Source organism: Apodemus sylvaticus, chromosome 19 (assembly GCF_947179515.1).
Source record: "Apodemus sylvaticus chromosome 19, mApoSyl1.1, whole genome shotgun sequence".
Classification (NCBI taxonomy): domain Eukaryota; kingdom Metazoa; phylum Chordata; class Mammalia; order Rodentia; family Muridae; genus Apodemus; species Apodemus sylvaticus.
In genome coordinates this window covers 27,362,901-27,382,283 of record NC_067490.1, presented here as the reverse complement: position 1 = coordinate 27,382,283, position 19,383 = coordinate 27,362,901, and the positions used below count along the sequence as shown (strand labels likewise).

The 19,383-nt window shown below is 53.2% G+C and overlaps 1 protein-coding gene across 1 annotated transcript in view; it reads right to left on the bottom strand.

The window, feature by feature from the left end:
• Positions 1-19,383, bottom strand: part of Cdh23 (cadherin related 23) — a 393,910-nt gene that overhangs the window by 146,739 nt on the left and 227,788 nt on the right. Inside the window, exons 12-13 of the mRNA XM_052163611.1 lie at positions 17,565-17,714; positions 16,997-17,155 (exon numbers count right to left, since the gene is read on the bottom strand). Coding sequence (XP_052019571.1) covers positions 16,997-17,155; positions 17,565-17,714 — 309 coding nt within the window. The remainder of the gene's footprint in view (positions 1-16,996; positions 17,156-17,564; positions 17,715-19,383) is intronic.

Sequence of the window (19,383 nt, the reverse complement as noted above, 5' to 3'; positions counted from 1 at the left end):
GAAGCAGTGAGCTGAGGGGTCTGAGGTGGAAACCTCTTCTGGTGGCGACCAGCTGGGGGCTGACAGACCGGCCTTCCCCTCCTGCTCAGTCCTTAGCGGTCCAGCACTGTTGTGAGAGCCGTGGATGTGCTGACATTTTGACTCTGCCCCAAACATGGTCCCCACCTTATGGATGAGGCAAGGCTCAGAGAGGTTATGCAAGGCATTGAAGTCACACAGCACTGTCGAGATTCTCTGATGGGGCAGACAAAAAGCTTGTGTAAGGAATTTCATCTTTGTGTGTGTGTGTGTGTGTTTGTGTGTGTGTGTGTGTAAGAAGGGAAATAGGTTTATCAAGTACATTATAAGAGGTAGCAGAGCCTGGGCAGTAACACAGAGACTCTGTGCCTCATTTCCTTTTGTGTTGGGTGCATGCATGTGCATACATGTGCACATATGTGTTCGTGTGTGTGTGTGTATGTACACACATATGCTCGTGTGTGCGTGCGTGTGCACATATGTGTTTGTGTGTGCATGTGTGGAGGATGGAGGGCAACCTTGAGTGTTGTTATTCGGAAGTGTTTCCCACCTTTTTGTGTTGGTTCAAGGGATTCCAACTTAGGCCCCTCACGTTTGCAAGGCCAGTGTATGCCAGTTCTCAAACCTTTTTAAGCCAGTCTCAGTGATTACCGTTTTAAGGCACGAGACGACTGCTTGGTGATGGATTAGGCACACTAAAAGTGAGTGTGTTTGCCATTTTCTCCTTATTATCACGGCTGTCTTCCAGGGGAGTTGCTAAGGCCCAGGGAGATAAAGTGACTTGATAAAGTCAGTGGGCCGCAGTGTCAGAGTCAGAATTTGAACTCAGGTCTGCTAGAGATCCTGCCTCCCACTGGCCACGTGATTCAGAGAAGTCACTCCCTGTCTTGTGCCCAAGTTCCTGTTTCAGGAAGGGGAATTTTCTAGCCCTGTCTGGGGTGTCTAGGGTTCTGGCCTTGCTGGCCTGGCAAGTTGGCCTTCCCAGTCAAGGTTCAGCATGAACCTGCATGGTCACCAAGCACACAGGACAAGCAAGGATGCTGGGGAGTGGCAGAGGCAGCCTGGTCTCTCCGCCTTGCATCTACTACCAATGGCAGCACGGTCCCCACACAGGCACGAGAATGGACCCACTGTGGTTGGACGTTATGAGTCTGCAGAGGGTATGGCAAAGAGTGGTGAGAGGAGGCCCCGCGGGAGGGAAGGGGTGGTCCCCGGGAACATTCCAGGTGGGTCACACGTGGGAGCCCAGCTGCAGAGGCTGAGCTCCTGGGATAGATGGCGCAAGGTGGGGTTAGGATGAGAGGGACGGTATACCGGCTGGTTTTGTGTGACACAGGCTGGAGTTATCACAGAGAAAGGAGCTTCAGTTGGGAAGTGCCTCCATGAGATCCAGCTGTGGGGCATTTCTCAATTAGTGATCAAGGGGGAGGGACCTTGTGGGTGGTGCCATCCCTGGGCTGGTAGTCTTGGGTTCTATAAGAGAGCAAGCTGAGCAAGCCAGGGGAAGCAAGCCAGTAAGGAACATCCCTCCATGGCCTCTGCATCAGCTCCTGCTTCCTGACATGCTGGAGTTCCAGTCCTGCCTTCCTTTGGTGGTGAACAGCTGTGTAGAAGTGTAAGGTGAATAAACCCTTTCCCCCCCAACTTGCTTCTTGGTCATGATGTTTGTGCAGGAATAGAAACTAAGACTAATAGAAACACTAACTAAGACAGTGATGGGGCCTAGGACACGGGGAGACGATATGAAAAACTTCTAGGTTGCATGGCCTGACTCTATGTCCTCAGTACAACGACTCATCTGATTGTCTCTTTTGTTAGCTGTAAGTCACATTTGAGGATGATGGAATTTGTCAAACGATCGCCCCTCCAGACATGCCCACACCCTCACCCCAAAGATATGTGGCCTTGTACAAACAGCTTTGGCAGGTGTAACTATGCTAAGGGTGAGGTCAGAGCGGGTTATCTGTCTGAGCTTTAAATCCATGACAAGTGTCTTTGCAAAGTACAATTGGAAGGGGCAAGAAGGACCTAGGCAGATAGAGGCAGAGGCTAGAACTGCCTGGCTCTAGAGGCTAGAAGAGTCTCCTCCCAGAAGCCCTCGGGAAGGCTTGCCCTGCTGCTTCTATGATTGGACAGAAGCTAAGGAGGAAGGCCAGCCTCTTCCTGAGACCTGCCTACTGAGGGCCACAAGCCAGGCTTCTGTCATTCGGCAGCAGAGTCGGGCTCTAGAGCCACCCAGGGGGAGCCAGTGGCCAGACAGGCCCCCTGGGACCCAACACCAGATACGAACTCCCCGAGACAAGACCCAATTCCCATTGTGACTCAGGACCTCTCAATGAGCCTCCATGTCCCTAGACAGGGGGCAACAGTCTTGCTAAGGGGCAGCTCCAGGACACCCTCCTGTGCCATCACCTCACTGGTGACATTCTCACGGGGTCTGGAACCAGCACTTGTGCTGAGTTTCTGGGTCAAGAGTAGAGCATCCAAGAACAACACTCACAGATCCTTTCCAGAGGAGGACACTGGGGCCCTTCCCACGTGCCCATGAGGCAGCTCCTAAGTGCCTGATGGCACCAGAAGCCACAGAGCCACTTACAATGGCTCTGAGTTCATCTCTGGGCCCTGGGTACCATCTTATCTGAGAACCTGTCTACTTTTGCTGGCGGGCTTTTGCCTAGAAGAGGCCGCAAGAAGGTCAGGGGAAGTCACCTCTTTGGAAGCTACTCACTTTCTATTTCAACATTCTTGTCTCCTGGCCTGAGATGAGGCGGGGCTTGGCATCCATTCTCAAGTCTCCCAGCTGCACTGTGCTCATCCACCCAAGGCTCTAGTGGGCACCGCTTCCCCATCAAGCCTCCTGCCCGCCACCATTGTCTCCCCGGGCTTCTAAGGGATGTTGACCTAGGCAGAGTCCTTAGGCTGGGTGGGGCCGTGGCTGTGTGCTTGCTCTTTTCTTAGGTCCCACAGTTACAAGTGGCTCAGCACTCTACAATCGACGACTCTTACAATCTTGTAAGAGCAAGAGCTGAGCCCTGATTGGTCTGGCTTTCACATGTACATGGAGGAAGAGGAGAAGGAGGCAGAGAAAGAGAAAGAGGAGGAGGCAGAGAAAGAGAAGGAGGAAGAGGAAGAAGAGGAGGAGGAAGAGGAGGAAGAAGAGGAGAAAGAGGAGGAAGAAGAGGAGGTGGAAGTAGAGGAGGAGGAAGAGGAGGAAGAAGAAGAGGAGGAGGAAAAGGAGGAAGAAGAGGAAGAAGAGGAGGAAGGAAAGAAGGAAGAGGAGGAGGAAGAGGAGAGGAAGAAGAGGAGGAGGAAGAAGAGGAGGAGGAAGAAGAGGAGGAGGAAGAAGAGGAGGAGGAAGAAGAGGAGGAGGAAGAGGAGGAGGAGGAAGAGGAGGAGGAGGAAGAGGAGGAAGAGGAGGAGGAAGAGGAGGAAGAGGAAGAGGAAGAGGAAGAGGAGGAAAGCCCCCTTTCAGCCCTTTTTCAGACTCTTTTATCTCATGCCCTTAGGTCTGAAGAAAATACGATTGAGTGACTTTTTCACTCCAATCATATTTGATCACCAAGCAAAGCAAACTGGACACAGAAAAGCCATTTTCCTGAGGACCTAGGAGTGGGGCTGGCTGGGCAGCGTGAGACATCTGCAATCAGAAAGACTTGGACCTCTCTCTGGCCATTATCAAGCTGGGGTGACGTGGGAGACGAGAGGTGTGGGGGACAGACACACATCTGAGGCTTAGTTAAGAGGGCCAGCATGTGCCCAGGAGATGGGAGGGAAGAGAAAAGACAGTCCAATCAACCCCCTGGAGAAGCAGCCTCCCCAGGGCTACAGCCAGCTCACCGGGTCCCCTCCCTGAATCATCCACCCTCTGCCCCCACCTCTGTGACTATCCAGGTGACAGGCAGCTTCTTAGACAAGTGGGAAGCTACAGAGGGGTACCTGGCTGTTGCAGGAAGGGGACTGATCGTCAGGGCCATGCCCTCTCTCCAAGGTGATTTGACTCATGGGTGACATGCCTGCTGTCATTGGTGGGTGCTGATTGGGTCAACACATGTCGTCGCTAATGAACATATCGATTCTCCATTCTCTCGTTGGCTCACTGAGTGGCAAGCCGCACATCTGATAGATTAAATACCCACCCGATTGCCTGCCTGACCTCTCCATCACTCCACCTGCCGAGCCGTAATGGATTTCACAGTCCCACATGACACGAGAAGTCAAGGTCAGAGTTCATGGTCAGGACTGTGTATCACCCCAGATCTGAGCTTAGCCGGGATCTGTAGCCCCAAGCCCTTTACTCTTCTGGGTTTTTAACCCAGGGCTGCTGAGGGACAGTATTTTGTGCACATTAGGGACCAAGAAATAGTGCTGCCCCAGACACACGACCTCTTGGCTTCCCACTCTCTTCCGTCCACCCCCCCCCCCCCCCCCCCCCCCCCGCCGTCAGCTGTCAGAATAGCCTAAAAGACTTCAGAAGTCCAGGATTCTAAAGCCAGCCTAGAAGACAGAGGACTCAATGGCCTCCTCATTCTGCAGATGCTGAGAGAGGGGGATTGAGGCTTACAGAGCAAACTGTCCCTTATCATTCAACCAGTCCAAGACCCCGATCTTCCAATTCCAGGTTGTAAGGACTTCCAGTGGGAGCCCACAGGGGACTCTGCTGGTGGGAAGACCTCTGGCAGGCAGAAGCTGGGATTCTGAGTTCTGCTAGGAAGTCGGTAAAGAGGGTAAATAGAGATCCACTTTGGATCTGTTATACAAGGTGACAGCCATCTTGTGGCCCCTTTAGAGGTCTGTGTGTGCATGTGTGTATGTGCGTGTGTGTGTGTGTGTGTGTGTGTGTGTGTGTGTGTGTGCGTGTGCATGTGCGTGTGTGTGTGTGTGTGTGTGTGTGCATGTGCGTGTGTGTGTGTGTGTGTGTGTGTGTGTGTATGTGTACATGTTCATATGTACACGTGTGTATATGGAGGCCAGAAAGAGGTCAACCCCAGCTGTCATTCCTGGGTGGAAAGAGGAGGGGGGCCTTGATACTTTGGTTTTTGAGACAGTCTCCACTGGCCTGGAACTCAAGTAGGCAGGGCTGGCTGACCAGTGAGCCTAAGTTATCTGTAGATCTCTGTTTCCCCATGCCCTCACCTCTACCCCAGGATAGGTTTATAACCATGCCCACTGTACCTGTCCCCTCCCCCCCCCCAGATCTGTGAGTTGAACCCCAGTTTCTGTACTCCCAAAAGAAGCACAATTGAGTCATGTCTACAGCCTAGCCCTGGGTTTTGCAGGTTCACAGGGAGGGGTCCAGTCTCCTCAAAGAATCTTTGACATTTCTTAAGGGAAGGCTATCCACACCCTAGAGACATAAGCTCGCACCACCATCCACGGCTGGGATCTTATCCGTGTCCTTCTCTATAAAAATAGGGAGGCTCATTTTGCCCTCAGTAGGGATATGATGAGCTGACACCCATGGAAGGGGCTTCGTGGACAAGGAAGCTCCTCACTGCTGCACTGCATTTATGTGGGTGACAAACACACTTCAGTATGGTATAAGCAATTGTTGGGTGTCGGACATAACCCTGTGGCCATCAGTCACATAGGGCCACGCCCCAGGCCCCTAGTATTCTAGCTGGACTCCACCCCAACAGTCACCTGGCTATAGCCAGGTAGCCTGGCCAGCTATAAAAGGGGCTGCATGGCCCCCTCCTCCCTCTTGCCCACGCTCTCTCCCTTGTCTCTTGCCCCCCTGCTCCCCCCTCCCCATTCTTTCCCCGCCTCTTTCCACAAGGCCATGGCCGGCTCTCACCCCTCTATCTCTTCTTTCTCTATATACCTTCTTATCTCTTTTCTTTCCCCCTACTTTTCTATAATAAAGCTTTAAAATCAAGGGTTGTCTCCTCTTATCTAAACCTGCTGTGTTGGAGCAGTGGAACAGGGTTCTCATCGTCTCTAGCCATCAGTCTGGACCAAGGACTCCCCAGCCTGGCCGGGTCTCCCTCCACGGGTATACGGCCCCGTATCTGAACAGGCCCACAGTTGCGGGGTTTCTGCTGCTGGCAGCCATACTGGCCATTGCTGGCTCAACTCACAGCTCAGCAGTAGCAGGACCAGGATAAAGCTGCTGGCCAAAGACTGGATGAAAAATCTGTCACCACCATCAGACGGCAGAGCAGGTGTGGTGCACTTAGGTCAGTCCCCAGTAGTTGCTCGTGAAATCAGTCTAGTGTAGGTGTGCCCGGCTGGTGGCCCATAGGCTGCACATGACCTGGGATATCTATGAATGTGGCCGAACACAAAACCACAACCTTTTTTAAAGCATGACGATAAAAAGTTTTTGTGTGTGTACATGTGATTTTTCCCTCTGTAACTTGATTGTGTGTTTCTCAGGCACAAATTTCATAGATAAAAGTGTCATGTCGTAATCTCATGATGCTTCTGTAGCTCACTGGCTGTAGATTAGACACTCCTGGATTTAATGTGTACCTCTCACCCAATTCTTCCTCATCCAATGAGGCCCAGGAAAGCAGAAAGGGTAGACTCTAGATTCTAATGAGTACATTTTTTTAAAAAATTATGAGCAGTAGCATAGACTAGAAAATACTGGGGCCTCAAAACATGTAGGCATGTCCTGGGCTCATGAAATTAAATGGCCCCATGTGTGCTTTTAAGCCCAGCCAATGGGAGGCAGAGGCAGACAGATTGTAAATTCAAGTTAGTCTGGTCTACATAGTGAGTTCTAGGCCAGCCAGGGTTATATGGTGAGATCCTGCCTCCAAAACAAAACAAAACACACCAAAGTCAAGTCTGAAAATCACTAGGTAAGTCAGCACCTAAAGGACTTCAAGCCACCTGGAAGATGAGTTTGCAGGAAGTATGGCTCCCATCCCCTCCCACAGTTACACAGCGGGGGCAGGCAACTCTGAGCCCCAGTCCCAGCCTCAGTTCCCCTTCTCCCAAACACACTCTACACACCCCTAAGTCTACCCGAGTAGTTCTTCCGGCTGCTGTCTAGACAGATTCATCCTTGCCCAGGACTCCAGTCCCCCAGACTGGGAACCTTCCCAGCTCCCGGCCCAGGGCTCCTTGGCACAGGGCCTTCTGTTTGCGGTACTTATGAACTTGTTCCAGTCCTGGCTGCTTTTATAGCCATCCTCTGTCCCTTTGCCCACGGGGTCCATTTTCTTTGCTTGGGTGTTCTGAGTCCAATTGCCTGAGCCAGAACAGTCAGTGGCCAGCCTACGGAAAGGTGACTTCTGGGATGAACGTCTAGGTGCAGGAGGAGACCATGGGGGGAGGGGAGGGGGAGCGTAGGGCGTGGCGTGGCAGGGCGTGGCGGGGCTTTGCTGGATGACCCAATGCTAGTCCTTTCGTTTTCCAGAAGAAGATACCAAGGTCCCTGGTGAGGGACCTGCACAAGGTCGCCCATGGGTGGCCCTACTTTTGCAGAACTCAGGCAACTATAACAACATTGATTAGGAAGTGAGGTGGAGGGCGTGGGGTCAGCACAGGTGGATTAGAGCCTGGGTGTAGCTTCTCTGGAGCGGGCTACCCCGGTGATCCACCAGCTTCCCTGGACCTGTGTCTTCTGAACCATAAAGAGGTGAAATGCACAAGCGTCTCTCAACTCCTGGGATTCAGTCACCGGGGATGCCACTCCTTTGGCCTTAACACTGGGGCAGAGACTGGTGGCCATCAGCATCTCCTCACACTGAGGCTGGTGGTGGCTTTTGGGGACACCCGAGACAGAAGCTGTACAACTCTTCAGAGCCTCGCAGCAATAGGTCAGCTTGGTAAAAATCGATTCGCTGAAAGGCTGATTCTCCGAAAGCCATCAGCCAGGCCGGTGCACTTCAAGGGCAGAGGTGGGGGACCCTGGCTTTATACCCTAACTCAGCCCAGAAGCTGGAAATCCCAGGGGCCTCCTTCCTCACCTCTTCCTCTCCAGCAAGCCCAGCCCCACCTCACTCGGAACTCTCCAGAGTACCTGTCCTACCTCGGAACTCCATCCTATTTGGGTTTTAGGATTGATATTTAGATGAAGGAGATAAACACAGGCCAGAAGCACTGAGGCTTGACAGCTAGAGGAACCTGTCAATCACCTTCAGCAGCTCAGCCCCTCCTCCCACCACACAAACTCCCACAGGACTTGAACCAAGAGCCCTCCAAAGGGGTCCTGAGGGACAGCCTTAGGCATCCTTCAAATGGAGGGACCAGTGCGTCCACACAGGCTTCTAGGTCATCTCGGGAGCTGGGCCAGTGACCTGCTATTTCCTGTTTTTTTTTTTCTCCTTCCCTCCTCCTCCTTTCCTCCACTTCTCCCCCCTCCCCAGGCTGCAGATAAAGAATTCAATTTTCTTTTAAACGGTGGGGAAATTGGAAGAGATTTTGTTCTGTTTAAGCACAGCTGGAGTCTCAGGTCTCTAGGGCTTCCAGAACAAGGAGGTCAATTAAGATGCCAGTGGTAAAGGTTGGCTGGAGAGGTGGGGGTGGGAGGGTGGGAAACGGGGAACCAGAATGGGCATGGGAAGGGCTGCAGTGGAGTTGGGGGGCAGGGGTATTCTAAGTTACCATAGCAGGGCTGTCCTCCCAAGGTTGACCCCTGTCTATTTCGGGGATTTGGTAAACTATCCAGATGGGGCCTACCCGTTGGGCTGAGTAAGCAGACTCCCTGACTGATAATTCATGTTGCGATGTCTGTTGCGATGGTAGAATCAAGTCGAAGGAATGCATCAGAAACAGGGAGCTGGGAAAGCCTGGGACGGCAGGTGGACACCTCGGACAGATACTGAGTCGGCTCTAGGGTCCCTTGCTCATCGGAGGCCCTGGACTGTGACCCTGAGGAGACCCCCTCACACTGTTAAGGTAGGAACCCTGGTCTGTCAGGGCATAAGTCCAGAACCCAGGGAGGCAGCAGCCGGGCCCAGGAGCCTGCTGGGAGAAGGGAGGCGTGATTGCTGTGGGTTCCATGGGCCTTTTTCTCCATGAAGGTACTGGTCAGTTGAGGGAGGGTGGCACCAACGTGGGTAAGATTGACAGGTAAAGCCCCAATTTCAGGTGAGCTGGGGGAGCAGATTGTGCAGAGAGAGAGGTGACCCCGCTCCCCTCCCCATCCAGGCAGCAGAGAGCTCACCCTCAATTCTCACCATGCTCTCCTGCAGCTGATAGCCCATCTTCTGCCCTGCCTGCCTCCACCTCTATCCCCTAGCCTTGGTTCCTGGCCTTCACCCTGCCTCTCTGAAGCCCTCCCTGCCCTGAGAGGAATCCTCAGAAGATGTCCGGTGAACACGAAGCCAAGTCCCTAGCCAAGACTGGCCACATAGAATGTCAGTACCTGACTCGTGGAGTATCCAGCACAGAAAAGCACTCAGACTTGAAAGAGAAATTCAGCCGGGCGGTGGTGGCGCATGCCTGTAATCCCAGCACTCTGGGAGGCAGAGGCAGGCAGATTTTTGAGTTCCAGGCCAGCCTGGTCTACAGAGTGAGTTCTAGGACAGCTAGGGCTACACAGAGAAACCCTGTCTTGAAAATACCAAATCCAAAAGAAAGAACGAACAAAATTCATTGACTGAGTAACCTCAGGTAACACTGTTTACCTTCTCTGTGCCTTGGTTTCCCCACGAGGCCTTTGGCCACTCGTTCACCTGCCACACGTCCCAGCAAGTTTCCTTAGATCCCTACCCCCACCCACTTACACAGGACTCAAAGCTACTGTATGTGCGTATCCCTGAGAAGAAGCAACATGTCAAGGAACAGGAAAGGGCCTGGGGGAGGGGGAGGGAGAGGGAGCATGGAAGGAGATATGGGCGTGCGCTGGAGGGCTTCCTGTTAGAGGTGGACACAGCAGGCTGGCTCTCACAGTCAAGAGGATCGATACACTGAGGGAAGGCACAGCAGATACTAGGACAGGAAAGGCTGAGGATCTGAGGGAGGACGGAGGGGCTAGGATGCAGGACAGCCGGTGTGAGGACTATAGTCAGAGCCCGGTTTGCTGAGGCATTGAATTGCTGGGGCCAGCCCAGGCCCAGAGAGCTTAAACTCAGCTGCCAGCAAGTGCCCAGGGCAGGGGCTCTCAACCTTCCTAATGCCTCATATCGACATTGAGACCCTTTGACCCAGTGCCCCATATTGTGGTGACCCCCAACCATAACATTATTTTCATCGCTACTTCACAATTGTGGTTTTGCTACTGTCATGAATCATAATATAAATATCTGATATGCAGATGGTCTAAGGAGACCTCTCTGAAAAGGTCATTCAATCCCCCAAAGGGGTTGTGACCTACAGGTAGAGAACCCCTGGTCTAGGGTCAGCTGGGATGTCCCATTTCTCCAGGAGGATCCTATGGAGGTGAACCCTCCAGGCCCCTGCTGGTGAATTACCAGCCCTGGAGAATTTCTGTATCTCTGACCACAGAATCCACAAGTAGAATGATACAGGGGTGGCTGTGCTTGGGTCATTTCTATCACCCAATCAGCACTGAAAAAAAACTTCTCATGAACAGAGGGAGTCGCTCATGTACAGAGCAGGCAGAAAGTGAGTGTTAGCAGATGGTCAGCCGGCAGATGCAGGAGTGGGCAAGAGCTGTGGAGAGCTCCTGAGTTTCTTTTCTTTCTTTTTTTAAAGATTTATTTATTATGTATACAATGCTCTGCCTGCATTTACACCTGTGCACCAGAAGAGGGCATCAGATCCCTTTATGGATGGTTGTGAGCCACCATGTTGTTGCTGGGAATTAAACTCAGGACCTCTGGAAGAGCTGTCAGTGCTCTTAACCTCTGAGCCACCTCTCCAGCCCCCCTCCTGAGTTTCTTTAAGAGGGGAATTAGACAACTCCCACAGACAGGGCAAACTCCTTGATAAGCAGGGTCTGCGCAGCAGGAGCTGAGGCCCCCCCCTCCCCCCCCCCCCCCCGACACTGTTCAAACAGCAGGGAGAATTTTAGGTTAAGGCAGTACAGGAACCTTTGAAGTCCAGGTACCCCAAGCAAATGCACAAAGCCCCACACCCTGCAGAATCCGCTCTCTGCCTCTCCCGGGAAACTTGTCCTGACCCCCTGGCCCTGCCAGCCTCATCCCTGTTTGGGGTCTTGAGGTCGTGTGTTGGGCTCCTGTGCCTGACATAGGCAAGAACTCAGTGCACAAGGGAAGCCTGGAGCCTGGGGAGTCGGAGCGGAAGGAGGGGCAGGGTAGAGCTCCAGAGACCCGAAGTGTGGCAGCCGGTGCTTTCAAGCTGCCTGGACAGCGGAGGTTGACACTCATAGCTGTCACCCACCATGGCACTCCAGGCTTGAGCTGTTCTGTCTCTTGTTTAAAATTATTTTTATGTGTAGGGGTGTTTTCCTACATGCATTCCTACACACTGTGTGCATGTCTAGTGTCCATGGAGACCACAAAAGGATGTTGGATTCCCCTTGAACTGGAGTCACAGATGGTTGTGAGCCACCATGTGGCTGCTAGGAATTAAACCCGGGTCCTCTGGAAGAGCAGCCAGTGTTCTTAACCGCTGAGTCATCTCTGAAGCCCTGTCCTGTCTCTTAAGTATGAGATGAGAATTAGTCCATCATGCCAACCCCCCATACACACACCCACACACACCCACACCCACACACAGCATATGATAGAATCTGGGGGACCAGGGCACAGCTAAGCACCTGAATAGAGGTTGGGGAGAGTCAGGCTCAGCCATCAGCAAAGCTAGGACAAGAACCTAGGTCTCTGGTTTCAGAGCCTTGTTCTTAGCTAGTATCCGCCTGCAGTAGCTGATGTAGTTCTAGAAGGTTCACACACACACACACACACACACACGCACACGCGCACACACACACACACACACACACACACACACACGCACGCACACGCACACGTACGCACACACACATACACACACATACTGAGGCTATGGGGCAACGTGTCCTCCTCCTGGGAACAGAAGGATGGGGAGGACCTGGGGTAAGTTTTCAGGAGCACCACCTGAAGCAGAGGCAAGAATCCTCCTCAGATTCCCTGTCTGGGCTCTAAGTTCATTTCCTTGAGTTCAACGGAAGGAGTGGGCAGGGACAGGGAGTCCGGGCCCCTGCGGGCTCGGATGCTGGCAGTCAGTCACAGAGCTGGGAGTCAGGCCTTGCAGCTGACAGGAGAGGCCTGCTGTATTAGAGCCTGACTGTAGGGGATTGAAGTTAGCCTCTACCAAGGCCAGCCTGGGGTAATGATGTCGCTTCTCCTGTTCCTTGGGTATGTGTGAGGAGGAGACAGAGAAGACAAAAACGCACAGGCGCTCCGTGTTGACAGACAGAGTGGAAAGGCCAGCTTGATGGGGGAGGGTGTGGTTAGCTCTGGCCTCAGGAAGTCTGAGTCACCATGGGCTTCTTCCCGAAGCTTCCACACCAGAGGCTGGAGAGAGAGAAGCAGGGCAGACGAGAGGCTCCAGAGCCAGTGGGCGGGGTGGGCTGTGATAGGGTGGGAGGTGCACCTTATAGCCCGGAGTGAGGCTAGCCAGCCAGGGCGCTACCCCTGCCTCTGGGGCTGAGTGAAATGAACAGAAAATCTTCCTTGCGTGTCACTGGGGCCCAGAGGCTCAGTGACTGCATTGCTGGGGCAGGAACAGGGAGGCACCCAGTGGGGGGCCTATGCTGTGGGGAGTCTCTGCTGGTGTGGCCAGGAGCTCTCCTGAGTGAGCTGAGGGTCCGCAGGAACCTCTCCACTCACCTTTATGACCGCCTTCCTCAGCAGGAAGCATCTCCAGGACTCAGAGGAAGAAACTGAGGTCTCATGGTTTATCACTACCAAGTCTACCATGGTAGACCTAAGGCTTGCCCTCAGCTCTCAGGGTGGCAGATAGCCCAACCATAACAAAAGATGCTATGTGTACGCCCTGAACCTTTCACGCCCTGACATCATCCTGGTGGCCAAGGTAGGAAAGGGAACTGAATCCCAGAGAAAGTGGCCAGGGACCGGAAAGCAGGAGTCCAGGTCCTCCTGGGTGACTTCCTGGAGTAAATGTCAATTCACAAGGAAGAGAAACATTTGAGGGCTCTGGCTTTGAAGAAGCAGGACTCCAGCCCCCTGCACTCCACCACACCCCTCACCACAGGCCCTTTGCACGTGCTGTTCTCCCCCATCGGGGATGTCCTCCTCTCTCCTGGGTTATCCAATAACATCTACTTTAGTGCCGTTTTCGCAGAGAAGAATTCCTTGGCCCTAATCAAGGTCAGGTGCCCCATATCCATTTCTAATGCTGATCTGGTCTCCACCACAGAGAGTAATACTGAACACAAAGACTCATTTCTCAGTGCAGGTTCTTCCAGGGCAGGGTGAACTCTCTGAGAACCCAACACCCCCCCACCCCCCGCCCCTCCACCCCCACTGTCCACAGGGCCTTGTGCCTAGCACGAAGTCAGCGGTCAACAAAGATCTGTAGAATGAGCCTCTCTTATCACGCCGTGGCACCCACAAACCCCACCAGGCCCTTCCGAGACCCTGCCATACCCCATCCCAGGAATCTCCTTCCACCCTAGGAGATTTCCTTAGACAGACAAGTTTTCAGTCACACTGCGATTCCTGTTTCCCCAGACACGGTCCCACGCCTTCTCGACTGTCTCCACTCTGGCCTCAGAGGTAGAATCGCTCCTGATGTGTGCTACCTGATGCTTTCTAGAGTCTGCCTAGGTTGAGTCTCCAGCCTGTTCTCTGGCATCTGCAGAGTCCTCCTTGGCTCCTCTCCGTCCTCAGGTCTGCATGCTGCTGACAGGACCAGTGACCCAACAGTCCCTCTGTGGGCCTCTGTACAAGATCTGAGGCCACTTAGTGGGTCTGGGGTCCTGAGCAAGACACTTACACACACACACACACACACACACACACACACACACACACACAGCCCCTCAGCCTCAGTTTCCTCATCTGGAGAAAGGCAATGACAGACTTAGCAGGTAGGAAATGGTGGTCACATTATGTGTTGGTTACAGTGGGGGCGCAGCTATGCAGCCAGGGCAGGACTGCTACTGTGGCAAAAATACAGGACTTGGTCCTCAGAGGCTGTCCTAGGCATCCCTGTCAACCCTTGTCACCAGCACAGGTGCTCTGGGCACTAGGTCTGGCAGCAGCCCCAGACAGGCACACGTATCAGAGCACCATCTTTGTTTTATAGGTGACGTGTTGAGTGGGAAATGTCCCTGAGGGAGGACCCAAGCAAATAAATGGAACTAGGCTCAAGGTCATATCCTGACCTCTGGATCCTTGGAGAGCACTGGGTTCTGTGACCTCTAAACGGGGCTCCAGAAACCCAGCCAGCAGAGAAATGAGAGGCCGGGCTCTGTCTAGGATCCCTAGCCTGGCTGTGACAGCTAGTTTCCCCTGGCTATTGTCATGACTTCCCAGGCACAGGTGGCAGGGTGGGGGCTGGGCAGGCCCCTTGCAGCAGGCTCCGCTCAGCCCGTGGCGCAAATTAAAACATCTTCCTTTTTCTTATAATTTTTTTCCTGACACAACTGCCCATGAAACATTTTAATAACACCACGGAAAAGGTCAGGGAGAAGGAATTTTACAGTCTCTGAGCAGGCAGCTGTAACGGTGGCCCCTTCTGAGACGGACAAAGGAAAGTGGGGACCTAGATCTAAAGGGGGAGTAGGTCAAGATGGCCCAGAAGGGCAGGGAAGGCTAAGGGTGGAGCTTGACTGGGAGGTGGAGGTGGGGCTGTGGTCAGGAAACCTGCTACCTGCCCAGAGCTGGGCAGCACCTTGGGGTGACAGAGAGCTGACAGTTGTGGGAGCCACCCATGGCTGCTTTTATAACCTCTGTCTCTACAGCTCTGGGTGTCAGTCACGCCCATTTTGCAGATAAATTTAGGGAGGACATGAACACAAGCTTAGAGGGACAGAGCAGCCGTCAGCAAAGGTCTGAGACTGCGATCCAGGGTTTAGCGCCATGTCTAAGAGTCCCACAGCTTCGTGGTTCCATAGCTCTGGAGTCGGGGTGGTGGGGGCTGCGGTGGGGAAGCACAAAGGCAGTGGACGGCCATTTCTGACAGCCGTGTGCGGAGACCATCAGCAGCCCCAAGAAAGGCAGGGAGGAGCGCGAGCAGGACTAGAGACAGAGTTAGGTAGGCCTGTAGCAGGCTCAGGCCTACTGATGCTCTGGGAATAGTTACCTTGAAGGGCTTAACTCGTGTTCACCAGAGACTGGCAGACTGTTGGACTCATATCTCAATCTCAGCCCTATGGTGTTCCAAACCCAGCCACCACCCACAGCAGTGGTTCTCAACCTGGGCGTCGAGACCCCCTTGGAGGTCCAATGACCCTTTCACAGGGGTTCGCAGATCAGAGATCCTGCACACCTGGATGTTTACATTAGGATTCATAACAGTAGCAAAATTAGTTAGGAAGTAGCAACAGAGTAATTTCATGGTTGGGGGCATCCCCACAATGCGAGGAACTGTATTAAAGGGTCACAGCATCAGGTAGGTTGAGAAACGCTCATCTACAAGAATGTCAAATACAAACAGAATTCTGCTCCCAGCAAGGACTCCAAGAACGAGTGTCTTGATACCACCCGGCCTGCATCACACAGGAGAACTCTGGCACGTGGTCCTCCACCTATGGACATGGTCCCTGCCTCCTGCCTGGTTTTATCACAGACCAGTTGGTACCTTTCCCCTTGAGATTCCATGGTGTGTGGGAGGCACACGCTCCCTTTGAGTCCAGGAGGCTGGAGCCTTTCGTACATCTTGTTGGGCTGGGCCTGGGAGGCTAGAGGACGGCCCAGGAGCCTGAGGCGATGGGTGATATATTGCTCAGGCACTGCAGTAATGACTGGGGGAGCCCTGGGCTGGGAAGCGGCGGATTCGGAGAACAGCCACAGCAGGCTTGTGGCTTCCATCTGACGGCCTGACTAGCTAAACATCTGTTTGAAATATTAATAACTGTCAGATGGAAAGGCTTGAGGGCACGATGTTGCTCCAGACCATCTGTCTGCAGAGTAAACACACTTTGGGGTGGGGGAAGGGGGGCTATGGCACGCGACAGCAGCTTGGAGCAAGAAACGGCAGTGAGGCCTCTGTGGGCCTCTCACACACAGGGAGAGGGATGTGGTGACCTAACATTTATTGACTGCCTGTGATGGGTCGGGCCTTGGGCTTGTATAGCAGCTTCTACCATATTGATCTGCTCAGTGGTCTATTCAAATTTATAATGGAAATCCCTTTTGCACTGTCAGCCCATGTAATCTGAACAAAACCAACCCCTAAGGGCCTAGGTCTGGTATGGAAAGTGTGACTCATAGCTGGAACATGTCAGAACCACGCCAGTTGGCACCAGGGTGAACAAACATGCTGAGACCAGGTCTAGGGCACTGGTTGGTACGACCAAAAAAAAAAAAATACCTTTTCCTCCATTGAGGAAAAAGCACTGATAAACTGATAAGAAATCTGGAGGTATTGTGACCATCTCAGTCACTTGCCCAAAAGCTAAGCTGGCGGCTAATGACAGATTACTGTTTATATGAACGCCTGGATCCAGCCATGCCTGAACTCACCTTCAAGTTACATGACCTAATACTTTCTTGCTTGAACTATATAAGAGGTTTCCACCTTTCCCAGTCCAGAGCCTTGACTGGCATACACACAGTAACCTTAGGTGAGGATGGGGGCGTGTCAAAGGTCAAAGGTATCAGAGGCTTCTAGGCAGCTGCAAGGAGCCTGCTGTACTCAGAGACAGGGAGGGTCATTCTCTTCAGAGATGGCTAACACCCAGGCTATTGATTACACAGGGTTTCTAGGTCTCCTGGACCATCTGGGACGCATGCCTTTCAGAGAAAGTAAAGAAAATTGAAGTATCTTTCTTCAATCGCTCCCCAGGCTGGTCCATTTTCCCTGTTTCAAGAAGAGTCTGGATCCCATCGTTCACCAACCAACAGGCTCCGGGCACTTACGGCACCTGATACCCAGATCCTCAGTGTCCCGGCAAGAATTTATGACCCCCGCGGACGTGGGGACTTACCAGGACTGTCAGCACGGAGGTCCCCACGGTGATGTTCTCATACAGGCTGACATTGTAGAGGGGCTGGCTGAAGATGGGCCGGTTGTCGTTTTCATTGATGAGCGTAATCTTCACCTTGGCATAGCCCACGTGGTCGGGTACGCTCTCGTTGGCGAAGAGCTAGAGGGGCGGGGCAGAGTTGCGTGAGCTCCCACGCATCTCTGGAGTGCTCGCTGTCTCCCGTGAGACCTCTCTGTGCCGTGGCTGGTTCGAACCACGAGCTTCTGCTAGAGTCAAGGCTGATGCCAGGTGTGTTCTAGGAGCCCCTTCACGGGTCCTTCTTCAGGGAGGGAGTGGTTCTGGGGGCCGGACTGTGCTGGCCAGGATGGGCCGCAGGGACACCAGAGAAGGGTCTGGTGACTTTGCTCCTATTCCTCCGCATATCCTCGCCCTGCTTGAGGATTCAGCCCCTGCCATCTCTGTCGTTTCCCTAGGACAGATCCCTAGGGAAACCAGAGAGCTTGACCCTCCTCAGCCTTCCCTTCAACCTCCCCAGGTGGCCCGAGAGAAGATACAGAAGGAGGCTTACATCAAAGTCGTATCTGTCCACGGTCTCGTAGTCCAGCGGGATGGCCACTCGGATGCGGATGTCCGCTTTCCCTTGGACGGAGGTCGGGGAGATGATGAAGTGGTGGGAGTTGTTGCCCACCAGGTACACCTCGAACATGCTGTTCAGACCCTGCGTGAGAGTGAAGAAGCTGGTTGCAAAGGGTGCAGAAGGTCAGGGGGTGGAGCCAGACCGAGCAGTAGAGGATGCTGGAGGGTGACGTCAGCACCCCCCCAACGCTTTGCGGTGCAGGGGGCGGGGTAGGGGTGGAGGCACGGGCTCGGGAGGGTCTTCCTGCCTCCTGGCCAGTTCTGTCGCCACCTCTAAGGCCCAAGAAGCATCCTCTGGATCCTTCTGTCATTCTGTCTGTCATATACTAAGTGTCCCTCTCCATGCCTGGTTCATTTCCTACCTCCTGGTCCTTTCTCCACTAAGGGATGCTAAAGAAGGAGAGGAATCTGCCAGAATTAAAACCTTTAAGGAGTGCTGAAGAGATGGCTCAATGCCACCAAGCCCAAAGGCATGAGTTCAATCCCCGGGACCCACATAGTAGAAGACAAGTGATTCCTACATGGTGTCCTCTGACTCCCACATGCATTGTCATGACACGGGCAGGCCTCTCCATCACAGGCTAAACAAGTAAAATGTAAAATTAAAAATCAATCAATAAAAGACCCAGGGCAGATAAAGGGGGAGCTGAGAAATGGAAAATAGAGAAATAAATAATAAATAAATGAGGTGGCTATGGTGGGCTGGGACTGAAGAGGAAAATGTGTTAAGGAGAGCGCTGGCCTGCTATGAATGACCAGGGGGTGTGTGACCAAGGAATCTAGGGGACAGAGAACACTACTGTGTGCCTCACACCCAAGAGACCTGCACCGGGGCTGCTGTATCAGTCGTTCTGGTCCGCTTTTTTTTGCGGGGGGGGGGGGGTACAGGTTCAGCGTGCAGACTTTTCTTCTATCTCCATATTTTATCCTTTCCTGTAGGGCCTTATGCATACTAGGCAAAGAGGCTCATGGGAGTGGAGGCGGGGCTCAGGACCACGTGATCTCAGCTTAGCTTATAGGCAGAGCCAAGGCTGAAGTGAAGCGGAGGCAGAACCCACTGACTGAGTCAGGCCTTTTCTGCTTCATGGGGACCTCCTCTCCATTGGGTGTGTACCCCCGTCAGGTGTGTCTCTCTGGCCCTGGCTATAGATGTTTAGTGATCACAAACCTGAGATAAGTTTCTGGGTCCTTTGTAACCCATCCATCTGATGCTGCACCCGAATAGACCCCTTCTGATTGAACATAGGGCTACAGCGTTTTCATGAACCCGAGATTTTGGGGAGCTCCCTTCTGCTAGACATGGTGAGAGGGGACCACCGGGCATCTCTGGCCCCAGAAGCCTTTCAATGAATGCAGAACTAACTTTGTCCCTCCCACCAGGGCAGGGATTCTGAGTTGCTACTGAAGCCAGGGACCAGTCACGTGACCCACTGGAGCTCCCTGACGCCCAGTAGGTGGGCATCTCACTGGACTAGCAAGGTGAGGCACTTGTGCCAATCTGTTCTCAGAACCAGAGGCAACCCTCCTGTCTCTGGAATAGAGGTTGTGAATAGGATCTGGGGGCCGAGCCCTGTGAGCCCCTTTCAGCCTCTTCTGGGGTCAAGGCAGGTTGGGAGGGCACTCCAGAGCCCCCAGCCCAGAACAGCTCTCTGGAGACTCCCCAGTGCTACTCTGAGCCTCTTGGGCTGCAGAATTTTAAGGTCTCCCTGGTAGGATCCATTCCATCAGCTGGAGGGGACCAATTAAATGCC